This window comes from Elephantulus edwardii, unplaced genomic scaffold (assembly GCF_000299155.1).
Source record: "Elephantulus edwardii isolate Elephantulus edwardi_28Jun2011 unplaced genomic scaffold, EleEdw1.0 scaffold00009, whole genome shotgun sequence".
In the NCBI taxonomy this organism is placed as follows: Eukaryota; Metazoa; Chordata; class Mammalia; order Macroscelidea; family Macroscelididae; genus Elephantulus; species Elephantulus edwardii.
In genome coordinates this window covers 5,005,891-5,030,679 of record NW_006399759.1, presented here as the reverse complement: position 1 = coordinate 5,030,679, position 24,789 = coordinate 5,005,891, and the positions used below count along the sequence as shown (strand labels likewise).

General features: G+C 41.8%; 1 protein-coding gene and 1 pseudogene across 1 annotated transcript in view; both read right to left on the bottom strand.

The window, feature by feature from the left end:
- Window positions 1–24,789, bottom strand: part of RBKS (ribokinase) — a 175,084-nt gene that overhangs the window by 55,973 nt on the left and 94,322 nt on the right. The window contains exons 5-6 of the mRNA XM_006880576.1: window positions 20,136–20,300; window positions 6,234–6,325 (exon numbers count right to left, since the gene is read on the bottom strand). Coding sequence (XP_006880638.1) covers window positions 6,234–6,325; window positions 20,136–20,300 — 257 coding nt within the window. The remainder of the gene's footprint in view (window positions 1–6,233; window positions 6,326–20,135; window positions 20,301–24,789) is intronic.
- LOC102854997 lies at window positions 15,039–15,788 on the bottom strand (annotated as a pseudogene).

The window sequence follows — 24,789 nt, the reverse complement described above, 5'->3', positions numbered from 1 at the left end:
CTGCATCCTGGCCCATCCTCACCCTTCTACCCCCCAACCCTCACCTCCTTGTACCCCCAATATGTTTTTCCCAATAAAAAAATATTATAAAAAAAATAAAACAAGGGAAGGAGAAATAGTGAGAGGTGCCACTGATTTGGGTTTAAATTTTACCTGTAAATTCTGGCATCTAAGAACACAATTTTTTCTGGGCCTCTTGAGATATCATGCTTTCCTCATACTGCTAGTCTTAACTTCCCATGTCCGAGACCTAACTTCTGTTTTTTGTTTTTTTTTTTTTAAACAGATGGAAGCTGAGTAGGAGAGGCACTGAAATCTAATAGAAAATGCAGTGGCCTGGCATTTTGGAGCCCTCCAGTGATCAAGGTCACTTACAATCCAATTGTAAAATGAGGAGTGTGGACAGGCTGGTGTTTGTCTTCAGAATCCAAGTAAGTCTCTTGTGGGTATAGTTTCTAAAGAACTTGAAAAATACTACTGCTTAATGAAAAAAAAATTAGCATAAAAAAGGTTACAAACACTCATGACCCAACCACCTACCTTTAACAACTATTAACATTTTACCTTGTTTGCTTCAGAAGTTGTTCTTAAAATAAATGGCACCTTCGGTATAAATTATTTAGCAATGTACTGTTTCCTCTCTTAATATTATTTCATTTGTGTTGATACACATGTTTTTGTGTGCTCTGGCATTCATCACTGACTATCTAGAGGGGTTTTAGAGGCTATAAATCACACAGGAGGAGATCGCCCATCTTCCCCACCCCCCTCTCTCTATATATATTTCAAATTTTCTTTTTAATTGAGATTTTAATGAAAGTTTGTAGAAAACTTGGATTTCCAGTCATTCATTGTTGCACATTTTCCTCTACATATTTTTTAACTGCATAATATTTTATATAGCAAATATACTACTTTTTTTTTCCATTTCTAAGCTGTTGGCTGGGGTTGGTGAGCAGTAGGGTAGAATGTTGATTCACAAAGGGCAGTGAGGTGATGTGATAAGGCCTCCTATTTAAAAACCCTTTTTGGTAGGCAGTATGTTGCTGGAGACCAGTTTGAAAGTCATCTGCAGGAGCTGGTTCTACAGAAGTTGTTGGCTGGGATTGATGAGCAGTAGGGTGGAATGTTGATTTGCTAAGGGAAGTGAGGCAATGTGATAAGGCTTCCTATTTAAAAACCCATTAAGGCCCTCAGACCTGGTTGAAACTGTTTTTTGTCAAACATTCTTCTAAATGGTATAACTCTGGTCTGTGTATTGCTGTACAGAGGTAATTCATGGTTGCTGTGATGCTAAACACTGTGACACACTGATGTGCCAAATGTGATAATGGTTACCCATGGAGGACAGTGTTTGGTGGAGTTTCCCAACTAAAACATGCTTGGAAGCAGGAGTGGCATCCACTTCCGAAATGGCTTGCCTCTGGAAACTGTATGAACAGTGCTCAGGTCTTTTCGTTCATAGGGTTGCTATGAGTCATCTACGACTCGATGGCACTTTACAACAACTTTTATTATTTTCTTATTATAATTTTCAAATAATAGCTGCCAGGGTATCTCTGTATAATACTTCTTTTTCTTAAATAAAATTTTTATTTGATACTGGTTTGCTTACAAAGTTCATATACATTGTTCTTCACACCAGATCTTTCCCATTCCCTTTACCCACCCCACCCTTCACCCATCAAATTGTGGGACCTGATGACTAACCCTCTGTCCACCACCCCCTGCCCATCCTTATACCTCTGCTTCCACCATTTCCACCTTAGATCCTCATACACGTTTTACTAATTATCTTTTTATTTCTACAATAATGGTCTTATACAGTATTTGTCCTTATGAGACTGAGTTAGTTCACTTAGCATAATGTTCTCCAGTCTCTCCCAAGTAATGTAGTAATTTTCAAAATCATTGTTTCTGCATCCTGAGTAGTATTCCATCATGTGAATGTACCACAATGTCTTAATCCATTCAATTGTGGTTGGACATTTGGGTTGTTTCCATATTCTTATGATTGTGAATAACGCTGCTATGAATATTGGTGTATAAATCTCCATTTGTGTCTCAGTTCTCATTTTCTCGGGGTAATATACTACGAATTAAGCAAAATCTATTTGCCTTTTGACAAGCACTTCAGCATCCCCCTCCCCTTTCTGCTACACCTTTCAGTAAAGAAATGACGCAGCAGACATTTATGTTCAAGCACTTCCTTGCTCATAACTCAGTATCTCTTGAAGAGGTCTATTTAGGAATAGAATTTAATAAAAGTTTTCTCCAAAGTATTTGCATTGATTTACTACTTCTACAAGTATTAGATGAGAATTCCAGGTTTTCTGCACTATCAATGCCCACAATGATTCAGAATCTCTGTCTTCTTTTCAAAGAAGACAAAGATCATAGCAGTTTAACTACTTAGGAACATCATCATCTTATTATTGTTGTCTAGGTTTTAATTTTCTCTCTTTTCAAAGCACAACATGAGATGCTAATTTTTTATCAGTGAATAAATCAAAACCAAACCAACTGCTATCAAGTCTATTCCAACTCATATTGACCTCACAGGACTGTGGAAATGTGCCACCAATGTTTCCTAGGCTGTCATCTGTATGGAAGCACACAATAGGTATGTTTTTCTCCCATGGATGGGCTGGTAGGTTTGAACTTCTCATCTTTTGGATTTCAGTTATGTATTACCCATGATACCAACAGGGCTTCTTTTTCAGCTAATAAGTAAAATGAAATTTCTTGATTCTATAAAAAAGGAGTGGATTAAAAAACTATAGTAAATTCACACAATGAAATACTACAATGCAGCACTGAAAACCAATGAACTTGTAAAACATTAGACACATGGGGGACACTGGAGGACATCATGCTGAGTGAAATATCTCAGTCATAAAAGGACAAATACTGCACAGCACCACTATTATAAAGCAGGTCTGACATGGGGGGTTGGGATAAGGATAGGATAAGAGTGGATAGATGTTGAACATTTCATTGGAACAGATGAAGGAAAGAATTGTCTAAAAGGAATATATGATTAGGCATTATACATATGACAACAGCCCAGAATAAGAGGTATATCACTGCAAAAAGGACTAGGGTGGGGAGGCAGGTAATAGTGCAATAATGAATAAATATTTTTAAAAAAGTGAACGTGGCGGGGGGAGGGAGAGAGGGTAAAATGTGCAGCAATCATTGAATGAAAATCTAACTTCTCTGTAAACATTTGTTAAAATCACAATTAAGATAAAATTTTACTTACAAATTAAATTTCTTGACGTATTTTTGGGCACTTTCTGTGCACATCATTTTTTTTTTTTCATCTTATATTCCTCATCTTCTGTTTGAATTTGGGAAATTCCTTATGTGCTAGGTCACCAGAGCTCTCCAAAATGGAGATTTGTGAGTGAAAATTATCTTAGTCTTTAAATGCTAGAAAAGGTCTTTATTTCATTCTATAATGGGAGTTTAGCTAGTCATTAAATTATAAGTTGACTATTTCTCTTAGCATTCTAAAGTTATTATTCCATTGATTTTTAACATTTATAGTTGATAATAGGAAATATAATGCTCTTTAATGAGTAATCTGCCCTTTTCTCTAGAAGTTTAAAAGAATTTTTGCTTTTATCCTTATTTATACAGTTCCACTAAAAGGTATGTAAGTAGAGATTTTTATTTCTCTTATATAGTACTGCACTGCAATCCTGAAGGCATGTGGTTCAAGGCCACCAGAGAAGGCTGGGCAATCTCCTCCTGTGTGATTAACTGCCTCTGAAAACCCACTGGAGGGTCAGCTATGGGTCAGTTCTGAATTGATAATAACAGAAAAGCAAAAGAAGTACTGTTAACATACTTCTGATCTGAGAATTTATGCTGTTCTTCAATGGCAGAAAACAAACCAAAACACCTTGTCATTTTTCCCTCTAGTACTGCATTCCTCCCCCATTCATTCCACCCCACCCCCACTTCCACTGGATGTATGGTGAATGCTGTACTTTATTCTTGTAAATATTTCTTGACTATATTAAATTATCTTTCTTCACGTAATGCCTTCTAGGTGGCTGGATCTTAAGTTTACTATGCTTTAATGGGTAATTATCTATACACATAGTGACAGCCACTGGGAATACCATACTAAGGCAGGTGCCCCAACCCTTGTAGACACTGTAACTTACTAGAGAAGACAGAACCTTAAGACACAGAATTTGAGTGTTGGAAGACAAAACAAAGAGCGCTACGTAAGTATTTAACAGGGTAATTTATAACACTTGGGCAGTTGAAGGTGATCTAACCTCCTCTTGTGAAATGGTCACTACTTCCTAACGACTCCTCTTGCCGAGGACAATGCCTGGCCATGGGGGTTTCTCACAAATGTTGCACAACCTATTGTGGTTTGCTAGTATTATGCTCCTTGAAGCAGTCTTTTTTGTTGCTTCTATGTGCTGAAATGATCAAAAAGGAAGGTCAAGAAATCTTAAAAACCTTCATTCTGTCTTAGAATCACCTGAGAACACGAGAACAGTTTATTAATCACTATCCTGGAGAGGGTTAAACCGAGCGGCTGGCAAGGATTCTGAGGCTTCGTCTGACATACTTCGGACATGTTGTAAGGAGAGACTGGTCCTTAGAGAGGGACATCATGCTTGGGAGGGTGGAGGGACAGCACAGGAGAGGAAGACCTTCTATGAGGTGGATTGATTCAGTGACTGGGGTAATCGGGATGGGTGTATCAGAGACAGTGCGATTGGCACAGGACAGAGCAGAGTTTAGGGCTGTTGTACATAGGGTCGCTATGAGTCGCAAGCAACTCGACGGCACGTAACAACAACAACAACAACAACAACAACAACCACCTTGTTGCTCTGTATGTTACCTATGCTCGTCTTGTTGTTTTTGTTAAGTGCCGTCGAGTTAGGCAACTCAGAGCGACCCTATGAACGAAAATCCTCAACACTTGTGAGACTTTCATCCTTTCTCCAGGTTCATAGGGTTTCTGGAGGCAAGCTATTACGGAAGTGGATGCCGCTCCTGCTTCCAAGCTTGTTTTAATCGGGGAGAGCCACCCAACACTGTGAAGCTGAACACTGTGACATTGATGAGTCAAAAGCGATACTGGTTACCCATGGTTGACAGTGTTTGGTGGAGCTCCCGATTAAAACAAGCTTGGAAGCAGGAGTGGCATCCACTTCCGTAATAGCTTGCCTCCAGAAAATCTATAAACAGTGCTCAGGGCTCTTCATTCATGGGGTTGCTATGAGTCGTCTATGACTCGACGACACTTAACAACAAAATCTGGTTAAAATAATATCACTGTTGCTGAGTTGGAAACAATTCATAGCTGACCCCACAGTGGGTTTTCCGGGTCTGTAAATTGCAGGAGAGGAGACTGTCCATTCTTCTCCTGTGGCTTCGAACTGCTAATTTTTTAGTTGTTGGTACAACTCACTATTCACTAGGCTAATCCTAATACAAATTAGTCTGCATAATATGGAATAATTAAGGGGGGGAACCTCCACAATTGAATATTAATAACAAAAGTACAGGAAGGAGACTAAAATTAGCCCAAGTTTGATAAGGGTAAGATTATGGTCGTGATGCAAAAGAATCACTTTTTCTCCCTCCTTAAAAATCAATCAGTCAATCAATCAAGCAATCAATCCACTGCTGTTGAGACGATCCTGAATCATAAAAACCCTCCCCTGGGTTTTGGAGACAGTATAGTTTTACTAGAGGAGACTGACCATCTTTCTCCTGCACATCAGCTGGCAGACTTGAACTGCTGACCTTTTAGTTAGCAGCCTGATACATTACACCCTAAGCCATACGGTGCTTACTTTAGGACTGGCTCCTTCCCTTTTCTCCAAATCCCAGTAAATGAGATAAAAACCAAACAAAAAAACAACCAAACCCCCTCAAAACAAACAACCCTGTTTTCACTGTGCTCAGTAATTCCCAGGTGCTCCAACTGCTGAGGTTAATTTTGCCTCTTTTATCCACTCACAGAAAAGTGTTTGGTTTCTCATGGAGCAACCAACACCTTTCGTCCTTACCTCATTTTCTTTCTTTCTTTCTTTTTTTTACTTGTGAATATTTAATACAATGTAGTGAATTGGTTCAATTTTTTTTTCACCCATCAAATAATTTGCTTCCAGGTGTGAACAGCATCTGTCTCACTCCCGACCCCACAGAACTTCGCTGTGAAATCAAATCTTTAAAAATTCAGTCCGTACCTCACTTTCATTGCAGCAAAACACATCAGAGAGGGCGTAGAACCGGGGATCCAGGTCAGCAATGGCAGGGGCTGGGTTGAACAATGTTTTCACTACAAAGGAATGACATCGGGTTCATTGCTCATCAATTCTGATCATGCACCGACAGATACCCAGAAGGGAAATCCTCAAGAAGGATCATTTTTGTTATATTTTTTCATAAGATTAAAAATCAAATTAGTTACAGATGCTGGTAAGGCTGAAATTTCAAAACTCCACCACAGCCTAAATACCAGTCCTTTCTTATGTCCACTCATTCTATTTTTCCCTTTATAACATTTTAGCGTCAAGGGTAAGCATCAGTATTTACAACTTAGGTGATTACCAAGCTCAGGCAAAGGCAACTAGAACATTAAAGGAAAGGAGAAATGTTATGACACGAAAGGACCTGTAAGAATGTTAACAGGCTGGTGAGCATTTTTGCGGGTTAGATGAAGTGCTTACTTGGAAGGCTAGATCATAACTCTAATTTTCCCAGGGAAGAAAAAAAAAAGATGATAGAAATGAAATGGCAAAGGGCTTGGAATTCCCCTGGTAAGAGCAGTGAATAGGAAGTCCAAGTACATATAGATGTTTCGTGCACTTGATGTATCACACACAACTCATCATGTTAACATACACACACAAGATTACAAGGTTTCTTGGAGCAATTTGAAAACATAAAGACTGTGAAAGGAAGAGAGGAATTTAGTCAGAGCTGAGTGCTCACCCACAGAAACTTTTGAGAAGGATGCGTGGGGATAGCAGAAATAGGTAAATGAGAATGTTATAGCATCACAGTGACTGAGGGGGCGGAAAGCAAGTCTCAGAGAGATGAGCTCACATGCCAAAGGTCACACACTGAGCAGTGGGTAAGCTGGGTCCCTGCCTTGGTCTTCTGGCTTTATTAAAGTCTAGGGTTTGGCTCTCTCCACTAAAATGCCCTCTCTAGGCCAGAACTCTGTCCACAGAAACAACTGCAACTCACAATGTTTTGTTTGAAAGTCTAAGGAAATTACATTTACAGGAAGCTCCCCTTTGTCAGACATGTACTTCTCCACCATAGGACTCAACCAGACTGGCGAGCTTTCTTTCTTTTTCTTTTTTAAATTAATTTTCATGAAAGTTTACAGAGACTTAGGGTTTCCAGTCATTCATTGTTGCACTTTTCTCCCTACCCTCCCCCTTCCCCCCAATTCACTCTTCTCCTTGAAAAGAGAAAGAAAAACTCTTTCATTGTTATGCAATCCCTGACCCTGGAGGACATTAAGGTTCACACTGATAGTCTCTCCAGATGGCTTGCTCTCAATGAGCTTGGCACCGAACCTTCCATGTTCTTGGGTAGACGCTGGTTAACAGCAACTGTCTACAGCTTGGGTCTGCTCAGGCTACCAAGGCCTTACTCAACATTTGGATTTGGGCTGAGGTTCTTTTTCAGTGATGTATATGCTAACACCATTCCCACACTTTCATTTTAAGTTTCTTTATACAGAATGTCCTCCCACAGAAATTCTATGGTGTATTTTTGGCTGGTCAGACTTTTGTGCAGGGTTATTTGCAGCTTAAATTAGAAAACATGTAAAAATCTCCATGTAAACTGTAAAGTGTTGTACAAATGTCAAGGATTATTACTGTTATTATATTGTCCTCTACATACAGCCCAACAGCCCCCTGTCCACCCATCTCTCCTGTTTTCCGGTAGAGTTTGTAGCCTGGCAACAGTCTCTCCCATTGGTTCTTCTGCTTCTGCAAGGTCTCAGAGATGTCAGTTATGCATAAATGGCCTCACTGCCCAGTATTTTAACATGCCCACTGACTTTTTAACTTTTTAGAACAGATATACTTTCCTGTAGCATTAAATCAAAACACCATTGCTCATTTAGCATGATCTCAAATCTGCATTTTAGCCATGGTCAGAGCAAGTTACCATACAGAACAGCATAGCCTGCCTTTCATCTTATGAAAGCTCCATTTTATCTCAAAACTCTAGGATCTAGAAATTTCTTTTAAAAGCTATACTACAGAAATAACACAAGTTTGCAATGCTGATGTAAAGTGATGTTGATGCAACTTTATTTGCAACAGAAAAAGAAAAAATACGTAGATTTCTCTATTAACATCTATCAAAGAAGTGTGGTTAAAAATTATGACACTGGTGAGCTCTGGTGGCCTAGTGGCAAGAAGCTGCACTGCAATCCCAGAGGTGCGCAGTTCAAATCCACCAGATGCTCTGCTGGAGAAGGAGGAACAATCTCCTCCTGTATCTGTCAGATCCGATTTCACGGTACACACACATAATAAATAATAATAATAATAATAATAATGTCATAAATATCTAATGGATGCTCAGAGTTGTTACACAATGTGATACACATTTATGCTTTGTCAGACAAATATTTCCAGAATTAGTAGATGTAAAAGTCAGCTTTGTAATGTATGATTCCCCTCTCTTTTAAACAAAGTATGAGTATATTTACATTTATATACTTGTATGTGAAGAGGAAAAATATCTGAGAGGTTACGCCCTAATCTGACAGGTTAGTTTTGGGGGAGAGAATAAGGGAGGTACATTTTTCCTTTATTATATAGGCTTCTTAATTTTTTTTTAAAAGCACATGTTTTAACTTTTTATTTTAAAACAGAGCCAAGTTCCAGGCTTTGGAGGACTCTGAGAAAGGCTTTCTCTTTTCACCACCATCTCATCAATGCACTGAGACCTTAGCTCTGGGCAGTGATTCAATTCGACATGCTTGAGTATATGGTACGTCATCATATGAAAATAAAAAACATTTGCTTTATTTTCTGCCTTCCATCTGGCTTTTCGTTAGCACCTGAAGTGTGGTGACTCAGCTTTCAAAAATACTATCCCTTTGTTAGCTGGTGCAGTGGACTTTAGCTTTTCTGTGCCCAGTATTCCACCTTTCCAGGAACCACCCCATGTTACTCTGCCTCGGTAACAGGAACTGTAACATGACCTGCCGCTGGCCTGGCCCACTCCAGCATCCCACTTCCTCAGCAACTACAGCTGTTCCTAAGCACATGCATAAGGTTCAAGCAGAGCGCACCACCAGGATATACAGGTGGTGGAACAGAGGGTGCTGTCTGAATGGGAGGATGTGGGTCTGGGCTGCTGGTGCCCACGAGGCTCTGTTTGCAGAGAAGTCCTCTGCAGCATGAAGCAAGGCTCAGAGAAGTAACAAGGAACCAGTGCAGAATCCTGGGAATGTCAGCCCTGATTTCAAACTACCTCACCCTTTGTGTCTCTAGAACTTGCCTTCATTTCTGCCACCGACACTGAGACTTATCCCACCTATGTGAGCCAAGACATTCATTTCTTTAATTCTAGTTTTTAAATGTCTTTAATTTTTTAAAAATAATTTTAAAAAAAGACATTTACTGATGTGCTGAGTCTTGGCCAAACCTCAGGGTAGACTATGGTGACAGAAAAAACATGGCCCCTCCCTTTGTGGAGTGTACATGGGAAAGGCAGATATTTGTTAAATAATTCTGTAATAAGTGTATAATTAACTAATAGTTCAGAGCCCCGAGGATGTAGCATATGAGAAATACGCTAAAGGGTCAGGAGGCATTAAACGGATAAGGTGAAGGAAATGGGAATTGGTATAGCAGCCAGACAGGGTTGAGAAATGATTCAGACATAGGAATAAAAGAAGTGTAGGCAAATATCTCAGGCATTTTTTTAATTCTTAAGCTGGGTTGATTTGAGTTTCTGCCATTTGTTACTAGGGGGTAAAAATCCTGATTAATAGTAAGGTCTGGTGGCACAGTCCACCGCATAATGTATTGCTCACCCAAAGGCCTCAAGTCTCCACATGAGAAAGATGAGAAGTCTCCTTGCATCTCCAAGATTTACAGCCTGGAAACCCAGTGGAGCATCACAATGAATTCAACTGACTGGATGGAAGTGAGTCTCCATTTCCAGCTGAAGGCAGCTTTGAGGATAACTCTCTCCACCTCCTTCATCAAACTCCTGCCCCTTGTTACTTCTGACTCTCCAGACATTCTTTTATTCACCAAGTATTTAATGAGCTCAAACTACATGTCAGGTGCTGATCCAGGCACTGGAGACAGAATCCTTCACCCTATGCAACTTCTCAAACACAGCTAAGTGCTACTAAACCAAACACTCAAAGTAATTCAGTTAGGCTGGGGTGATGGCTGCTCTGGACAGTGGTCAAGGAAAACTTCCCGGAGTAGAAGACAACTGAGTGGAGACCCGAATGAAAGGAAAGAGGCAGCCAGGCAAAGATGTGATGATCTCCCTCAACGCTACTGGCTTTAATACAGAACAAGACTAAAAATCAACTCGCTGCTTTCAATGCATTTTTTGCATGGTCTTCAAAACGACTCAGGGCATTATTGTTGTTCGGTGTTGTCAAGTATGATTCATAGCAACCCTATCCTGTGCCATCCTCATCATTTCTAACGTACTTGAATCCATTGCTGCAGTCACTGTGTCAGGCTAGCTCATTGAGGGTTTTATCTTTTGCCTACATGACACCTTTCTAAGCATGATGTCCCTTTCCAAGGATAACTGGTGACTGGACTGCAAAAGTTGGAAACAATGAAGAAGGAATGGTATTTGGAAAGGATGGACTTGATGACAGAAGTGAGACTGGACCTTGATAACCAGAACCCACTGCAGTCGGGAGGTTCTGACTTACGGTGACTCCGCTCCCCCACTGGATTTCTGAGGTTGTAGATCTTTCCAGGAGCAATCTGCTCCTCTTTCTCCCCAGAAGTGGTCGGTGAACTCAAACTACTGACGTCTCAGTACATTATGCACTACACTGCCAGGGAACAGATGCGGGAACTGGAGTAGAGAGATTTGGGCTGGTTATGGGAGTGGCCCTTAGATTACAGATGGACTGTCCTGTGGAAGAGAGCCTGTAGTCACTAAATTTTATACACAGATTACAGGAATGAAAAATTCCATAATTTGACCTTACCATAAAAATAGCATAAACATGAATAATATCTTACTTGCTTATATTTGACCCCAAGTGGAAGCATTTTTATTATGAAAACACATGACACACTGCCTACTTGTGGGACCAGAAACTAATCTCAGAGGGGAGATAAAGTGCCAGAAAGAAAGCACTCTTTTGGCTCCTACGACCACCAATAAGAGTAAACAGTTTACCACAATGAAGAATTAGTGGATGAAGCTAATCAAAGAAGAATGCAAATTTGTAAGGGGTAAGATGGAAACAATGAGGTTGCCCTGGAACCACATGAAACCAGAGAACACAGAATGTACTAGGGAGTAGCTTGGAGTTACAGTTAACTGATAGCTCCTAATAGCCACTCTTGTCCATAACAATATAAGATGGGCTAACCTCCAGGTTTTCTTAATGGCATGCCAGAATTTGGTGTGGTAATAGCAATGAGGAACAGAGGAGATTTCAAAGGGAATACAGAGGAGATCTAGAAGGTAGAAGCTCTTAATAGAAAGCAAAGGCTGGACAGTTAAGAAGATCCTAGTAACGAGATCTGAGGCACCTGTGGATCGGCCATAGAACTGTCACCTTCCACGTGAGAAACTCCGGTTCGATTCCTGGCTGAGGTACCTTATACATACTCATCTGCTAGTGAAGGCTTGTGTGTTGCTGAGATGCGGAACATGCTTCAGCACAGCTTCCAGTCTAAGATGAAGTTGGAGGAAAGGCTTGGAGTTCTAATTCCAAAAGCCGGCCAATGAAAACCTTATGGATCACAATGGTCAATCCCTAAGCTATCATGGGGCTGACAGAGGACCAGGAGGTGTTTTGTTCCATCACTCATGAGGTTATCATGAGTTGGCATCAACTCAGCAGCAGCTAACCACCATCACCAAGCAAGAGAAAGGGGAAGAAAAATTCCCCTCAGCAAAGTGTAGGACCTGGTCAGATGGTCAGGGTCCTCAGAGCAGCGACTTGGCTGCCTCTCCCTTCAGGGATTCTTCTCAGGGACCAGAGCAAACACTCAAGAGTCTCAGCCTTTGTGAAATGCTATTGTGAAAGTCTAGGCAGCCAGCTACAAAGGCTTACATGCCAAATGGAAAAGGACTAAGGTGGTATTAAGAGATACTTTGTATCATACCTAGAATTTAATCTTGGCACTCTCACCATCTCAATTATTTATAATTGTTTCTGTAAGATTTCTTTGGCTTTGAAATGGATATAAAGACCAGTAGCAACATGTATAATTTTACCACAAGCAGCTGCAGCACAAGCTCTGCAGAGGCCCACCTCACAGCCTGGTGGCCTGCGTGGCAAGGGTAGGGGCTACACAGGGCTAGACGCTCATTTTTGATGTTGCAGCTGCTTTACAATCAATGCCTCAATTTAGGTAAAGGCAGGAAGAGAGTTCTGAGATAGTATATTCAAAGGGAGAAAGCAGTCTTTTCTTATATCTTCTTGTTATATGCCATTGAGTCGCCTGTGACCTATAGTGACCCTATGTACAGCAGCTCTGAAGACTGCCCTGTCCTGAGCCAGTCTCAATAATTCTGACACACCAACCCCCTTTGCCCCAGTCACTGTATCATTCATCTCATCCAGGGCCTTCCTCTCCCGTGCTGTCACTCCACCCTTCCAAGCATGATGTCCTTTTCCAAAGACTGGTCTCTCATGACCACATGCCCAAAGTTTGTGAGATGGAGCTCCAGAATCCTAGCTTCCAAGGAGAAACCTGGTTTCACCCTCTTCAAGACAGACCTATTTGTTTTCTTGGCAGCCCATGGTATGTTCAAGACTCCTCCAGCACCACAATTCTTTTTCTCTCATCCTTAGTCGTTCTCTGAAGCATAACAAGCAATTGTGAAGACCATGGCCTGGATTCGGTGCACCTTAGGCTCTAGACTTATATCGCTGCTTTTCAGTACTCTAGAGAGGGCCCTGACAGCAGATTTTCCCAATGCAATTTGTCCTTTGATTTCCTGACTGCTGGTTTTAAGATTACTGATTGTGGAGCTGAACAAACTGTACTTGTTATCAACCTTAATCTATTCTCCATCCATCATGGTGCTGGCCAGTTGTCCCAGTGGTGAGAATCTTTGCCTTCATGATGTTGAGTTTCAATCCATATTGTAGACTACAGTCCCTGATCTTCTGCAGCAAGTGATTCTGGTCTTCTTAAGTTTCAGCAAGCAAGGTTGTGTCATTGTATCAAAGAGGTTGTTGGTGAGTTTTCCTTCAATCCTGATGCCATATTTCTCCTCATAAAGCCCAGCCTCCTGAATTATCTGTTTTGCATACAGATTGAAAAGGTATGCCTTAACAACTGATAAATAATCTCATAACACAATATACTGAATTCAAACTTCATTATTTATATGTAGTGGAGATAAAGGAGCTGTGATAATAAACCAGCAGATGATCACTATGATAATTTCACCATCTTTCTCGAAGGTAAAATAATGCTGATTATACCTATGTTTTCCAATGGACAATGGACAAGAGCTTTCTTGTTCATTTCAATGGTTTTCTGAAACCATTAGGATTTGCCCACTCAGCTCTGCAGTTGTTCTACTGTAACTTTAAAGAACCACAAGATCTCTCAGCCCAATTGCCTTCTTTCAGATGAAAACCATGAAGAATACATAACCCACTATTGTTTTGTCAGTTCTAACTCACGCCAACCCTCTGCTGTGTTTCTGAGGCCGTAAATCCTCATAGGAGCAGACTGCCTTATCAATCTCCAGAAAAAGCAGTTGGTGGATTTGAACTGCCAACCTTTTGACTAGCAGCCCAACATTTAACCTAATACAGAGCAAGGAACAGACCTGAGGTCCTTCATTTGGTCTGAACTCAAAAGCCAGACTTCATGGACTCCCAAGCCAATTCTCTTAGTATATAATTCTTCTCTCATGTGATAATTGAGGTGCATTACACACACACACACACACACACACACACACACACACACACCCCTCATGGTACAGAACTTAGCCTAGTAACTACCAGTTGGGGATCAGCCAATTGGTCAGAGAAAGCTCTGGCTAGAGAGGTTCCCAACAGAAGTGGCTGTGCACGTGTGCATGTGTGTGTGTTATGCGTGCACATATATGTGCATGTGTGTGCAGTTATGTGTGTGTTGAGCATGTGTGCACATGTATGTGTGTGTACTGCATGGGGTGCTCAATATGGAAAACCCCCGACAGGCTCTTCTATGTGACTGAGCAGCAAAAATACCCAAGGCTTGGGCTACATGCTAGAAAATACTACAATTTATGGGTAGGCTTTTTTTTTTAAGTTTTCTAGAGATCTTCTTCATAAAGGTCTAGTTCCTTGAAATAAATGGGACGTGGTAGGTGCTTTTTTTTTTATCTAAGTCAAGGTTGTTTATTGGTGGTGTTTCTTGATCATGGTGAAGAGCAAACAGGAGCCTCCCATACTACATGCAGGGCCCAGCGGGCCAGTGATGGTGTGATAACCAGTCACCTACAATGAGCTGCAGTTGGACCAAGTACAGATGGAGGAGCTGGCACACACAGAGCCATGGGGCTAGGGGCGGGTCCACTAAGGACTAGCTGCAAGGGGACCTGGCTACACTCTGGCACAACAAGGGGCTTCACAAATTGGAACACTACACATGATGCAGGCTGAAAGGTGGAGCTGACTGTGTGGGAGTGTTGGTTGCACACTTGGAGTGGGGGAAGGGAGGAATACGGGTGCAGGGGGCATTATGTGCTGTGCTCTAACATTCTTTGGGAAGTCTTTCATAGATTGCTGCAGTTCTTTTCGGAACAGGTCTCTTATCCCATCGTTCCTGAAAGACTTCTCCTTACACCATCTCATATTGGTTGGCCGTGATGAACCGGGACAGACAGCAGGCCAGGAGCATGCCAATCAACTGGGAGAATGCAATTCCAAAAGCCACTCCAGCGATGATTCCCATGTTAGTCCCCATGAAGCTGGTCACCAGATCCTAACAACCCTTCTGGTTAACTTTGGTGGCAGCCACAGTCAGATTGTGTAGATCCTGGGGGTTACAGTCAGTGTCGTTCATGCAGCAACTAGGGGGGATGCCATGATCCAGGAAGTAGGGGCTGGTGCTCCAGTTGGTGTAGTTCTGCATGCCACAGCAGCTCAGACTACGCTGCACGTGATCCACTGCCCGGCTCTGTTCGTCATTTCCATTGTAATTCTGCATGGCATCCGTGTAAGTCCTCAGGAAGGTGTCCTTGATCTCATGATGAAACACAAACCCTGAAATGCCAGCCACGAGCTCAGCCAGGAACACCAGGGACAAAAACATGGCATACAGTTTCAGCATCCATGGGCTGCCGTGGCAAGTGGCAAAGCATCCAAACAGGCCAAAAATGACAATAGTGGTACTGGTTCCGATGAGCACGTAGGGGGCATTGGTGGAGTTCTCGGCAATGAGGGAGATATAGGTGCCAAGAGTGAGTTTGCCCCAGACTCCAACGGCCAGCAGGATCACCCCAGTGATCCAGAAGACGAAGGAGTAGATGATAAGGAGGGTTTTGAGACAGGTTATCACAGGTTTGGTCTCCATTCTCCTCGATGCCATACTACTCTGCACCGTGGTAGGTGCTTTTAAGCATGTAGACTGGAAGACACAACATGGATCTTAAGACTCTGAAACCCTGACTTACACATTTGTTAAAATAATCACCAAAGGTGAGAAAATGACTTCTCTTACTGCCAGTCTTGGTCCTTTCCATCAGGGAGAATGAGAACTGCCGTATCTTTGTCATAAAGTTTTTCTCAGGACCAAATGCATATTAAAAGTGCCTTTAAGCTGGAGAGTACACCCAGATACAAAAAATATATAACTTCCAACATTACAAAACGATCATGCAGAATTCTTACTTATGCATGCCGCTCCTTAATAAGAACGAGAAGCAGGCCAGCAGTAATCTACGGCCCACGATCATCTACTCCATCCACTCCCTTCTTCAGGTAAAGGAGCTTCCGGCAGGTAACGCAGGGACTATTTCTGTGTCCTCTCCACATGACAGCTCCAGGGCAAGTTGCTCACCCACCTCAGTTACTCACCTGTGAAATGAGTGATCCTCAGGACTAGGATAGAAGAAACAGGCATACCCGAGAAGCAAGGACAGTTGTTGTTAGGTGCCGTCGAGTTGAGCATGACTTACAGAGACACTATGGACAAGAGATCTGAACCCTCTTCTATCCTGTGCCATCTTCACACTTCCTGATACAGAACACCCCATTGCAGCAGTTGATCCACTTGGTCAAGGGTCTTCCTCTCTTTTGCTGATCCTCAACCTTTCCCATCATCATGTCCTACTCCAAGGAATAGCACCTCTTAGAAGCATATCCAAAGTATGTGAGGTGAAGCCTCATCATTCTTGCCTCCAAAGAGCACTCTGGCTGCACCCTGAGATGTAACTGTTCTCCTGGCCGTCTATAGGATATTCAGTGCTCTTCTCCAACCCCACAGTTCTAGGGCATCAATTATTTTTCTGTCATTCTTATTCACTGTCCAGCTCTCAGATGCATAGCAAGTGACTGGAAAGGCTATGGCCTGAATCAGACACACCTTAGTCCTCAAACAGACATCATTACTCCTCAGTAATTTGGGGAGGAAGCAAAAAAGAGGTTACGTGAGAATATGCTTTGAAGTATACAAGGGAAGACAGGAGCATGGAGGCACTGGCACTCTGCAGTTACATCATCTGACGAGGATGTGTGCAGCGCACAGGATCTTACCATAAGCACTAGACTTTATCTGTGACACCCTGAGAACATGCAGCCAAATGGGCTTGGCTCACAATTCTTTTTGACAGCTTCGAGTCCATTAAAAATACATTAAATGTCAGTGAGAATTTGCCACAGCATGCTGATTTGCCAAGAGGAAATTTTGTTAAATCAGGACATACATTTCAAAATTTCCCACTAAATCATTTCGGTAACTTCTCTTCTATTTATTGCTGTATAAACTTCTATAAACTCTGGAAGAAATCACTTACACATGCACACAGACACTTTACTGTTCTTTTCCTTCTCAGTTTTTTGGGCTTGTAGCTTGAGGAGAATTTAACAGGAAAAATTAATGCAGTTCTCTCTATTTTATGAATAGAAATCTCAGAACTATTTCTACAGTTTCAAGAAGTTTCCATTGCCTTATTGTTGGTATTATTATTTTTTTTTTTTAAAAAAAAACTTTTTATCATGACTAGAGTGAAAGTTTGCAGAGTAGACTGGTGTTATGTTAACCACTCTTTAATTTTGTTTCAGGGCTCTGATTCCATTCCCACCTTGTGTCAGCATTCTTCCACTCTTCCCCTAACCTCTCCTCCGTTCCTGCCTCTGGAGCTCTCACCCTGGACAAATGCTGCCCTTACGGCCTGGATTGTTTTAAGGGCTGAGCTCCTCACTGGTGCTGTTCTCCTTACCTCTCTGTCTACTCTTTGGCAAGTTGTGCCAGACCAGTGAGTTCAGTTCTAGGCTCAAAAGGTGGAAAAGGGCTCTAGTCTCTGGGGTTCCACCAGGCTCCATCAGACCACTAAAACAGATTTGTTTGTGAATTTGGTCCTTCGCTTATCTCTCTCCAGAGTAGCCACTTTTTATTTATTGTTTTACCAAATGGTGCTGAGACCTGTATATGATCCTAGTTTTAAAATGAAAGGAGTGGAAAGGACAGAAGAAAATGGAGTTTTGCTGATGTATTACGCTTGGTATCATATTTTATTTTAGTCTATCCTTCAGACAATTCTGTAGGGAAGGTGTATTCATGCATGCATTTTACAGACAAGGTTCAGCAAGATCAGCTCATTCTGCCCAGATCACAAAGCTAACAAGTTAGGGCAGAAATGAGATTTTATTTTAGAAGGTGCTTTCCCATGGTGCCTGGTGGAAATAAGGGGGGGGCGGTAAGAGAGAGAAAGAGAAAAGAATCAGGACCCTTGTGTGTGTGTGTGTGTGTGTGTGTGTGTGTGTGTAGGGGTTTTTTGTTTTGGTGGTATTTTTTAGGGATGTTAAGACCACATTTTACTTTTCAAGCCTAGGGAGCTCTAGTGGCCTAATGGCAAGAAGCTTCACTGTAATCCTGAAGGCACTCAGTTCAAGGCCACCAGCTCCTCCATGGGAGAAGGATGGGCAATCTCCTCCAGTGCAATTAACTGCCTCTGGAAACTACCAGATGGTCACCTATGGGTTGGTTCTGATTTGATAACATACAACCATAATATTTGTTGGTTAAACTTCCAATCTCACCACTCACTTGTGAGCTTGTTTTATGTGGTGGATTGCATGCTGCTGTAATACTGGAAGCAGTTTTGCAGGTATTTCAAACACCACCAGGGACACCCATGGTGGACAGGTTTCAGACGAGCTTCCAGACTAAAAGAGTAGAAGGAAAGGCCTGGCACTCTCCTTTCAAAAATGATCCAATGAAAATGCTGTGGCTCACATCAGAATATTGTCCATTATAGCACTGAAAGATAAGCCCCCTGGCCTGGAAGCTGCTTGGAAAACACAGTGTTTGCAACAATGGTTTGAAATATGCCAATAATCATGAAGATGCTGTAAGATTGGGCAATGAACTACCTGAATTTGTTTAAAAAACCTGTTATTTCTTTTTCAAAGATGGCGCCGAAAGCAAAGAAGGAAGCCCCTGCCCCTCCCAAAACTGAAGCCAAAGCAAAGGCATTAAAGGCCAAGAAGGCAGTCCTGAAGGGCATTCACAGGCAAAAAAAAAGAGAAGATCCGCACATCACCCACCTTCCGGCGGCCTAAGACACTGAGACTCCGACGGCAGCCCAAATACCCCTGGAAGAGCATCCCCAGGAGAAACAAGCTTGACCACTATGCCATCATCAAATTTCCCCTGACCACGGACGGAGTCAGCTATGAAGAAGATAGAAGATAACAACACACTTGTGATCATTGTGGATGTCAAGGCCAACAAGCACTAAATTAAACAAGCTGTAAAGAAGCTCTATGACATTGATGTCGCTAAGGTCAACATAGGCCTGATGGAGAGAAGAAGGCCTATGTTCGACTTGTTCCTGACCATGATGCTTTGGATGTTGCCAACAAAACTGGGATCATCTAAACTGAGTCCAGCGGGCTAATTCTAAATATAAATTTTTCTCACCATAAAAAAAAAAGCCTGTTATTTGCTGCAGTTGAGAGAAGGCGAATGAGTGGGAGAGCAAATGACTCAAGACTCTGCTTGGTTAAGGAGTTCTGGTGGCTTAGTGGAAAGAAGCCGCACTGCAATCCCAGAGGTGTGCGGTTTGAATACACCAGATTCTCTACTGGAGAAGGAGGGACAATCTCCTGGACCAGTCAGATCTGATTTGACAGTACACACACACAAAATAATAAAATAAAATTTAAAAAGACTCTTCACTTAGTAACGTTTGAAGGTGGGCGATTGCTAATCTGGCCTCTTCATGTATCTCCACTTGTGTTTGTAAAAGTTTGCACAAAAGTCCAACCATGATGAATAGACAACATAGAAAAGATGACGTTCATGTGTTCTTTATAGAAGGCATGATGAAGCTTTACCAAAAAAGAGTAACTAAGCTTTAATGCTGGTAAGCATGTTAACTGTGCAATGACCACACGTGACATGCAACTCAATGTCTGCCAGTCAAGAGTCACCACCTGGAGAGTCTCCCGGTCAAGCTACTCCTCAGGGATTCTAGTCACAACTTGTATTAATTCTTCTCACTAGACTGAAGATGTGTATTGAGGATGTTAAGAAATGCCTTTCTTATTTTCTAACATTATCAAGGTCTGTAAGGCAGTGAATGACAAAGACAAAAGAAAGATTATTTTACTATGGGGAAAAAAAGGGTTGATTTGTCAAACTTAAAAGGTTAGCTTTAGTAAGACAAAGATAAAAGCTTTCACAGAAAGAATGACAAATATGTAAAATTACCTCCATTGCTGCGGGCCATTGTCAAGGCTTCCAGAGAAGTGGCTGGAGTTATTTCTAGCTGGCAGACCATGACTTTGGCTCTGCTAATGACATTGGCTGCTGCCCTCAGGTCCTCAGTATTCAAAAGCATATTTGCTCCAGCAACTATGACGATGATATTCTGCCCTGTAATTCAACATTTATGTTAAAAACCAAAACAATGGCAAGCACTGCTAGTTGCAATACTACAACTGCCCTTATAAAATCATAACAGAAACATATTTTGTAAGTAGTAATTATTAATGTTTCTATGCCAGTTAGCCTAAGTTTTCATGTTCTACATACATTATCTTTGCAAGATTCATGTTATTCTGATCACTTGAGCAAAACATTAAGACAATTTTCCTTGACAATATACTTACACACACAGAGTATTAGTTGCTGTAGTTGTAAATTATCAAGTTGGACCTGACCCATAGCTGACCCTCCAGTGGGTTTTCAGAGGTGGTAAACTGCACTGGAGGAGACTGTCTGTTCCCCCACCCTCCACTCCCATCCCACAGCAGCTGGTGGATTTGAATTGTGTGCCTTCGAGTTTTCAGTGAATAACAAACTTTAAATTTTTTTTTCATGGGAGAGGGCTGGTATAATGTGGTGATAAAGATTCTGAATCTTAAATCAACAATGTCTTAGGTTTTTGTTGCTGTTAGTTGCCCCTGATTTAAAGCGACCCCATGTATGACAGAATGAGATCATTCTCATTGATAGAGTTTTCATTGCTTTTGGAAGTGGACTGCCAACTCTTTTTTTACCCTGCGCCCCCCCCCCATCATGGCCTAGTAGTAAGAAGCTGTGCTGCAATGCTAAAGGCACATGGTTTGAATCCACCAGCTGTTCTGTGGGAGAAGGATGAGCAATCTCCTGTACGATTTATTGACTCTGAAAACCCAGTGGAGAGTCAGCTATGGGTCGGTTCCAACTTGATGGCATGATGGCAACAACAGTCCATTAGGGAGCTCTGGCGCCTTGGTAGCAAGGAGCAGCGCTTCCAAACTAAAGGCATGCGGTTTGGATCTACTGCTGTGGGGGAGAAAGATGGGTAGACTTCTCCAGTGTGGTTAACTGCCTCTGAAAACCTGCTGGAGGGTCAGCAATGGGTCAGTTCTGACTCAGAGGGACAAAACAACAAGGGTCCACTTTTCAGCTTCTCAAATGATTTGCTCAGCATACAGACTGAGCAGGTATGGAGAATGGGTACAGTCCAGACTCACAACTTTCTTGATTTTAAATCACATGCAAACTTTGCTCTGTTTTGATAACAGCTTCTTGGTCTCGGTATAGGTTTCCTATGACTATCATTAAGTGTTCATTCATTCTTCTTAAAGTAAGCCATGAATTCTTATGATCCACACAGTCAAAAGCTTCTGTGTGGTCAATAATACATAAATAGACATGCTTCGGTATTCTCTGCTTTCATTCAAGGTCCACGTGACATCAGTTATAATATATCCCTGGTGCAATGGTATCATTTAAACCCAACTTGAATTTCTGGCAGTTCTCTGTCATTGTATTATTATAGCTGTTTTGGGGTGATTTTCAGTAATATTTTGCTTGCATGTGGGATTAAAGATATTATTCCATACTTATTCAATCTGTATGCCAAACAAATCATTCAAGAGTCAGCAGCTCTATGAAGATGAATATGGTATCAGGATTGGAGGAGGACTCAACAACCTGTATTACGCAGATGACACAACCTTGTTTGATCAAAGTAAGGAGTATTTGAAATGCTTGCTGCAGAAGATCAAAGATTCCAGACTTCAGGACGGGTTGCATCTCCACATCAAGAAACAAAAATCCTCACCACTGGGCTGACAGGCAACTTCATGATAGATGGGGAAAAGAAATTGTCAATGATTTCATCTTACTTGGATCCACAATCCACATCCTTGGTACCAGAAGTCAGGAGATGTAGTGTATTGGGAAAGTGTGTTGTCAGGAGTCAGGAAACTCTCCAAGATACAAAGGAGCACTGATGTCAGTTTGAGGACTAAGGTGAGCTTGATTCAGGCCATGTTTTTTTCAGTCACTTGTTATGCATCTGAGAGCTGAACAATGAATAATGACAGAAGAAGTGATGCATTTGAATTCTGGTGTTGAAGAAGGGTACTAAATGATGCAAGGACTGCTAAAAAAACAAAGGGATAAGTCTTGGAGAAAATGCAGCCAGAATGCTCCTTAGAGGCAAGGATGGCAAAGTTTCGTCTCTCCACTTCAGACAAGGCTATTCCTTAGAAAAGGACATCACGCTTGGAAAGGTCAGCAAAAGCGAGGAAGACCTAATATATAACAACATGTGAGGGTGGAGGTAGTCTAGTTGTAGGATTCTTTCCTTTCGTGTGAGACCTAACTTCAATTTCCAGCCAGTTCACCTCATGTGTAACCATCACTTGTCTGTCAGTGACTGCAGCAATGGGCTCACGTATGCCAGAGAGGATGGCACAGGATAGGTCAGGCTTCAGAAAACATTGTTCATAGGATCGCTATTAGTTGTACCCGATGGCACCTAACAACAATAGAGTCCATTTCAGTCTGGAAGTTCCACTTATACCTGTTCAGCACATTCGGGCCTCCTAAATGGAATGAAAGAATCCTACAACTCAATTACTACTCCCATGTCATATGCCCACCAAAATCCAAACCCAATGCTGCTCAGTCAATACTAACTCACCGTGGCCCTCTCTCTACTGGATTTCTGAGGCTATAAATCTTTATGGCAGGAGACTGCCCATTTTTCTTTGGAGGAGTGACTAATGGGTTCAAATCTCTGACCATTTGCCTATTATTCAGTATGCCACCAGAGCTCCTTAGATATCATAGAAAACTTCCTATCACTGTTGTTGAGTTAGAGTTGACTCTTAGCTGATCCCCCACAGCATGGTTACAGAGGTTATAAATACCACAGCAAGTAATTTACAAAATCATTGCTCCTGCGTGCTGTGTAGCATTCCATTGTATGAATGTACCATAACTTCCCATACCATTTGTTTGTGCTTGGACATTTGGGCTGTTTCCATGTTCTTGCAATGCTGAATAACACTGCTATATACATTGGTGTACAAGTTTCCATTTCAGTTCCCAATACAATTTGTCTTTTGATTTCCTGACTGCTGGTGCCAAGAGTGTTGATTGTGGATTTTGAGCAAGATGCAATTGTTAACAATCTCAACATCTTCTCTATCATCAGTCAATGATTTTGTAAATTACTACCTAACTTGGGAGGGACTAGAGAGCATTACACTGAGTGAACTCAGTCCAACAAGGACAAATACTATATAAAACCATTACTGTAGAATGAGAATGAAGAGTCATGGGAGGGGGGTAGGGTGAAAGCAGAGGGGTGAGGATGGGTGGAGGGTGGAATTGTTAATCATAGAGTTGCACAGTTTGATGGGGGGGGTTGAAGGAAATGGGAAGGATCTTTTGTGAAAAAGAATATATTCACACTTTGTAAATAAATCAGTATAAAATTAAAACAACAACAAAAATAGCCCAGGAGAAGATTGTCCATCTTTCTCCCATGGAATGCTTGGTAGAGTTGAACTGCCTGCCTTTGGGTTGGCACTGAAATGCTTTACCTAACTGGCTACCAGAACTCTTTTACTCATACCTAACCATAAATAAGATTAAACTTACAGAACACTGTAGTATACAATACATACACGTGATTCTGTAAGTCAAAACACAGTTTACAATAGCTGTGTCAAATAACTATAGAGGTTTGGCATATATTGGCATAATGGGTTAAGCCTTGAAAGGTCCATGGTTTGAACCTGCCAGTGGCTCCACAGGAGAGAGATGGCCCAGTTTCCTTCCAGTAAGATTATGGCCTTGGAAATGCTATGGGTAGTCCTACTTTGTCTCATAGCGTTCCAGTGAGGTGGATGTTTTGGTACGAGGCTCAGGAATTTTCTGCTCTCTCATTGCTTGCATCCATTCTCTGCAATCCCTCCTCCACTGGGGAAAAGTGGTGGTGCATCTTCCCTATCAGGTGAGCTCCCCTGGCTATGCTGTCCTAGTCCAGCCCGCCAGCACAAGCCTCACGTGGCTACTGAACACTTGAAAGGCAGCACCTTTGTACGCAGTACAAAGATGGAAAAACACCTCAGTAATAATGAAACATTTTAGACCACATGTTGACAGGATAGTATTTTAGATGTCTTAAATAAGTGTATTCTCAAAATTAATTTTGGGGAAGCTCAACACCAACAAGGAAGGGGTTAGCAGTGCAGGTTCTTCTGGGCCAAAGATTCCTGTGCCACCGGGACAGGATTTTTACACAAAAGATCAAAAGCCAGCTGCCTCTGCAGAGGATCAGAGTCAACATGATCCAGAGCTGACTTGGGGCTGCTGCCCCACGGATGAGAGGCATAGGCCATCTGCCAAGCTTGCTGGAGGGCTGAGCGAAGACACCTTAGCTGGCAGGAATAAGGGAACTTTGTAACACTGACCTAAGCTGTGAGGCTAAAGGTCAAAGGGCCTACGACCACTCTTGAGAAGTTGTCTAGACTGTATCCTGTTGCCAACCTGATCTATAGTCTGTTAACATCCCCAATGAACCCCATAACCATTAAAGTACATTACTGCTACCAGCTTCTTTTTGCCTTTTTTTTTT